At 40.7% G+C, this 6,297-nt stretch overlaps 1 protein-coding gene across 1 annotated transcript; it reads right to left on the reverse strand.

The window, feature by feature from the left end:
- Positions 1-184: 184 nt before the first annotated feature.
- LOC110070906 (olfactory receptor 14C36-like) lies at positions 185-6,002 on the reverse strand. The gene has a single exon (XM_078378097.1). It carries the CDS (start codon positions 2,734-2,736, stop codon positions 1,774-1,776), a length of 963 nt encoding a protein of 320 aa, XP_078234223.1. The 5' UTR covers positions 2,737-6,002; the 3' UTR covers positions 185-1,773.
- Positions 6,003-6,297: the final 295 nt, after the last annotated feature.

A 6,297-nucleotide genomic window follows, 5' to 3' on the forward strand; every position in this document is an offset into this window, starting at 1 on the left:
AAAAGGGAGGACCTACTAACTATGCAGCTGTTGTAGTACCAACATCTACATGCCTTCTTTCTTATTAATTAAGCAGAGAAACACCTTCTGTTGTTATGTGCCATCAAATTTCTTCTGAATTGTGGCAATCTTATGAATGGGAAATTTGCAAAATGTACTTTCCTCATTTGCCCCTTGTAAACTCTTGTAAACTCAAGTCTGTGGCTTTCCTTAGGGGATCAGTCCATCTTGTATTTGGTCTTCCTCAGACAAATACATTTTTCCCAATTTATTGGGCTACCATAGTTCTTATCCAGTGGGCATAAGGATATCTGCAACCTTCACTTGAAGGTTCTGGAACTTAGATTCACATCTATGTACCACTGATAACAATTTAACTTACTTTATTTATTTTGTTTATAAACTGTTCTATTCAGGAGAGTTTATGGTGACGGTCAGCCGATAAAAAGAGACACACATTAAACAGTTAAAACAGAAAGTCTGTAAAAGTGTCTGTAATAGAGAAAGTGCTAGAGCAAAAAACTTTAAACCGTAAGTGCATATACAACATTAGAGGTAATTACAATAATCATGAGTATACTGCAAACCTACTAAGGATTTCACACCTGGGACTCATGATTTTAAAACATTTTCATTGTAAAATGAATTCAAGAGGGGGAAAAACTCAATTTTTCGCAGTCCAATGAATAAAACCAAACATGCAGTTACACATGATTGCATAGTACTAGAAAGTGTTGTAACCGTGTTATTTCACCTGCAATAAACTTGGAAATGCTCACTATTTTGAACTAAAATAATGCTAGCACAGGCAAGATGTGATCGTTGCCTCAATGATCCTGATTAGCACAATGTAACCTGCAAAATAAAATAAAATAAAAGACAGTGGTAATATCATAAGTGCAGACACTCATTATGACTGTACCCATCACTATTGCACTAAAGAACACTAGTCCAGACATTCAGCCACTAGATAAGTGCATATCAATGGTTATGAACCAAGTCTTCTATATAACTTCAGCAAATGTTTTACATGCTGATGGAGATAAAGACATATGCAGACACAGAGTGGCAATCGACAGCAGTTGGGCAGCCACATCTTGTACTAGCATCCTGTTTCTATTCACACAAAGAGGAGACCCATTGACTCATTGGTATTTACAAAAGGGTTCACTTACCATTCAGTAAAAGATCCAAATGGGCTGTCTTCTACTCAAGGCTAGTAATAGATTTTGGGCAACAGCAAGTTACTGTCCATTCAGTACCGATTCACCCCCAAATATTCTACATTGAAAATGTAATAGCTAGCAACTATATGCTGTTACAGGGATAATCCTTTTCATTCTCAGCTATCATAAGGGCTGCAGTTAAGCTCATCCCAGCCCAGGGTAATATCAGGGTCCTCCTATATAAAGAGTCCCAGGGATTTAATGACATGGGCCAGGTTCTACTACACTGCTTTGTTCTTCTCCACTCAGGACCAATTCCCCCTCAAATACTTTGTATCAGAACTAGGATATTTTTTATTGGGAAAACCCATTCCTTTCCCAGCTACTGAGATAATTCCAGGTAAAAGGATATGGGGTGCTAGTTCCTCCTAAAGAAAAAAGCCCAAGGGTTTTGACCAGGTGAGCCCTGGCTTCATTGCAGTCCTGTGTAGAGACAGCAGAATGGGTCTTCTTTTGATTGAAGTATTGGAGGTAGCCTTGAAGAATCCTGGTGCTCACAAAGTGCTTGGGTAAGGAAACATTTGCATGCAAAGATACAATTCAATGATCAGAAAACAAACCTGGCAATGTTTTTAGAACAAAACACCAGTTTAAAGAGTTTCCACAAAGCAGCCTTGATCTCACCGTTTCTCATGCTGTAGATGAGTGGATTCAGTGTGGGAGGAATTATGGAATATATCAGAGCACAAACCACATCCAGAGTAGAAGAAACATCCCTGGGTGGTTTTACATAGGCAAATAATGCAGCTAACAAATAAATGGAGGCAACAGTGAGGTGGGGAATGCAAGTGGAGAGAGCTTTCCTCTGCCCATGTACAGATGGCATTCTCAGGACCGTAGCAAAGATCTTCAGGTATGTCATGAAAATGAAGAGAAGGCATCCTAGCACTGCACCACAGCTTAGGGCAAGAAGCCAGACTTCAGCTAAATAAAGATCAGAACATGAAAGCTTTAATAAATGTGGGGCCTCGCAGAAGAACTGATTGATGCTATTAGAACAAAAGGTATTTGCAAAGGTTGCACCTGTATGCAAGGTGGCATAAAAGAGACTGAATATCCACCCGGCGGCCACCATCTTATGGCAGGCTTCTTTGTGCATAATTCTCTCATACTCGAGTGGGTTGCAGATTGCAATATGGCGATCATGTGCCATTATGGTTAGGGTAATTAAATCTGATGATCCAAAAAAGAAGCAAAAGAAAACTTGAGCCGCACATCCAGAATAAGAAATGGACCTGTCATCCATAAGCGAGACAGCCATTGATTTGGGGACCATCACTGAAATGAAGCCAAGGTCTATCATGGCCAGGTTCAAGAGGAAGAAGTACATAGGGATATGCAAGTGGTAGTCAATGATGATGGCAACGATGATGAGAAAATTCCCTATTACTGCCATCAGATACAGTGCTAGCAATACAGAGAAATGGATGATTTGTAGTTCTCGGATGTCTGAGAATCCCAGCAGCAGAAAAGTCATCATGGAAGTAAAATTGTTCATGTTGTCTTCCATAGCTGCTTACCATCTGAAGCAGAAAATGAAGACGTATTTAAATTCATTATCCATTGTTATTCAAACACATCTCCAATTAAACTACAATTCATCAAAATTTCTTGATGAAACTAGTAGGGAAAAATATGTTTCAGAAGTAGAGCTATACACATTCACTGTTAAGTTGATAAAAATATCAGTAAGGGAGTCTAAATAGCGCAACATAAGAAAAAAACAATACATCAGATATACATTAGGAAGAAGGTCAGCCAAAAACGTATATGGAACATTTTACAAAGCAGCTGTTAAAAACACGAGTTCCTTGCCTAATGTGACAGTTCAGAAATCCTAGTGAACAAACTTCTTTTCAAATATAAAATGAAACTAACCACATATACCAAGGAAGGTAGTGCATAATCAGTGTGCTACATGGACGAACCCCTATGTTTTATTCACTACAGCATGAACTTTACCGAATACATAGTTTGTGAAAATGAATTTCCTATTGTACTTTAAAGTACAAGATAGTTTGCACTGGGAATGGTATCTTCTAAGGATCTCTGTCCTAAATCATCCAGGGTTTGGAAAACAGCATGGTTTGAACTAGCTGGTTCACAAGGAACAAGTGCAGTACTTTGAAAAGGCATTCTGCACCAGCACAACTTCTAGACTGTCTTCAAGGGTGTTTCCAGGTATGAACTAAATTACAGGGAAATAATCCAGTCAACCAACTAAGAAGGCATGGATGTCTATTCCAGTACAGAAAGAGCCAAAATGTTTGACCCAATACGGATTCCATGAAAGACACATCCACCTGCTGCAATAGTGTTGAACCAAAGAGAAGCCATAGAAAATGAATTTTGTTCCAGCTGCACCATGTGCATGTAATTTCTCTAATTACTCAAAGAGAGAACTACCACCTAATAGAAACTTCCATTTTCTTAGGGTTCAACCTCAATGTATTGGCTCTCAGTTGTCTCCAGCCACCAATCCAGAACTTCCACAAAGAAAAAAGAACTGGGTATAAATCAGGGCCACACTTTATTGAACTCCCTTGCTGGGTGTTTTTAAGAACCAACTTAAGTCCTGGCTCTTCAGACAGGCCTTCCCTCCTGTCAATACCTAAATTATTTCACCATCATCTAGTGTACTAATATTGTTGTTTTATTTCATTTTAATATTGTTGTTAGCTACCCAGAGTAGACTTCGGTCTAAATGAGCGGGATATAAATAAAATAAATAAATGGGAACAATCCTCCCCTTTAAAAGGGATACCTATAGTATTGAGGGAGCATGATCTGTATCTGGAGCCAGCTTTGCCTCAGACCCAGACCTTCTCATAGTGAGTTCCCATAAACTCAGATTATCCCTCAAATGCAGGCTGCCCAAGGCTCTTCACTCTAGAAAGTACACGTCCTGCGAGGGGGGGGTCTGCTTACCCACCTCCCAGCTCAGAAACCTCGTGGTCTTCAACTCTGGGAGGTGTTATGACTATACCCCCATTGGGTGCCACTTGTAACTCACCTAAAAAACTCGTGCCTTTAGCGCTATCTGCCCATATGACCAACAGTTGGAATTGAACTATGCACCTTTCCATTGACAAAATTGTAAATGAATGAAGATAAGAACAGGATGAGTGAAAACACACCTGCGCCTCGGAGGTACAGGTACACTGCACCTTGGAGCCAATTACAGGTACAGGTCAAAAATTCCCATCCAGCCCTGAAGCGACTACCATCACTCATTCTTATCATGGGTGGGAAGGCAGGTCGGTGCATCAGTAAGCAGAGGCCAAAGCAGGGGCAAGCTCCTCTTTTAAAGATAAGCTTTGGCTCGTCCCTGCCATTCACCATAGCTTTGCCTGTGCATGTCCCATCTGGGTGGCTAGGCAAAGCACTCCTGCTTCTGCAACCATGGCTGTAGAAGGAGTCTTGCCGGAACAAGCATGTAATGTCAGGCAGTGAGGAAGTTGGCAAACCTCAGTGACCGCTAGCTCTTTTTGGCCAGCTTTCTGTAATCATCATAATCCAAAAAAGGCAGAAGCCAGGAGGCTCTCAAGATTTCGACAGCAACCTATTTTATGCAACCCTTTCAGTGCTTCAGATACTCAAATGCAACAGCCATCATCCTGACTTGGGGGCATTTAATGCAATTCACCCAACTACAGGAAGATCTACAGGACAAGGTGTAGAGATTTATATCCAGTCTCATTGCAAATATATCATAGAAATATCTCTTCATAAATTAGGAGAGAAAAGGAGACAGCATTTACCTTTTGATAAAGCAAATCTGTTCTTCTCAGTAGGTATTTCCATAAAGGTTTCATGAAGAGGTCACCAGATTTGTATGGTGCTATTCTGTATCATGTGGCTCAGCTACATGAAATTTTTGTAGCAGGGTAATCTTGAATGGAGTTTAATCCATCTATCTGCTCTACACAGATTCTTCGAGGTACTTATTACAGAGCCAAAGAGAGTTCAACAATAAAAGTCCCAAGAGAAATTATTGCTGTTTGTTTACTGAAATTAGTCTCTAAGAAAAGCAAAGTGCCAGATCATACACTCATGAGAGAAGTCCTCCAATCTATGTGGAGATGAAACAGTATGACTTGCTCCTCTCCTCTCTTTACGTCATGCCCAACTCATCGTAAACCCTCTAAGTTTGGTGAAGATTGGGGTTCCTCAAGCCAGCTGCTAAAGAGCACTTTCCTGGGGGACCTACTTTCTGGATGTAGAACGTGGATGTCTGAGAACAATCTTCACCAAAGATTGTAGAGGAGAGTCAGTAGAAGCTTTCTGTGATTTTGGCATCCCTTAAGTGTTTGGGGAGAACTTTCCTGGGGAAGGCTTCCTTGTGGGTGTATAACTTGGATGTTTGAAACCCAAACTTCACCATACTTTCAGGGCTTGTAGAGAAGAGTGAAGGAAAGTCGTTCTGCAATTTGGTGTCTCCAGGTGCTGGGAGGGGCATTTTATGGGGTTTTAAAGTTAAAAATGAATTGACAAATCAATACATTGATTCACCAGAAAAAATTATAAATTTGTAATTCATGATTTGCCAACCTTGATGGATCATGAATCAAAACAAATCACAAGCTTTCTGATCCATCTCTATTGGTAAGTTTTTAAAAGTGAGATAGAGCTATGCTCTTCCTGTACCAGAATAGTTGCCGCTGAGTGAAACAAATGCTTCTTTGTTCCATAATAGAAGTACTCTCACTATAGAGATATTTAGGAGAGAAACCACACAAATCATCCCAGCTTGATCTTATACGTTGTCATTTAGTCGTTTAGTCGTGCCCGACTCTTCGTGACCCCATGGACCAGAGCACGCCAGGCCCTCCTATACTCCACTGCCTCCCGGAGTTGTGTCAAATTCATGTTGGTTGCTTCGCAGACACTGTGCAGCCATCTCATCCTCGGTTGTCCCCTTCTCCTCTTGCCCTCACACTTTCCTAACATCAGGGTCTTTTCCAGGGAGTCCTCTCTTCTCATGAGATGGCCAAAGTACTGGAGCCTCAGCTTCAGGATCTGTCCTTCCAGTGAGCACTCAGGGTTGATTTCCTTTAGAATTGATAGGTTT

Source organism: Pogona vitticeps, chromosome 6 (assembly GCF_051106095.1).
Source record: "Pogona vitticeps strain Pit_001003342236 chromosome 6, PviZW2.1, whole genome shotgun sequence".
Lineage (NCBI taxonomy): Eukaryota > Metazoa > Chordata > Lepidosauria > Squamata > Agamidae > Pogona > Pogona vitticeps.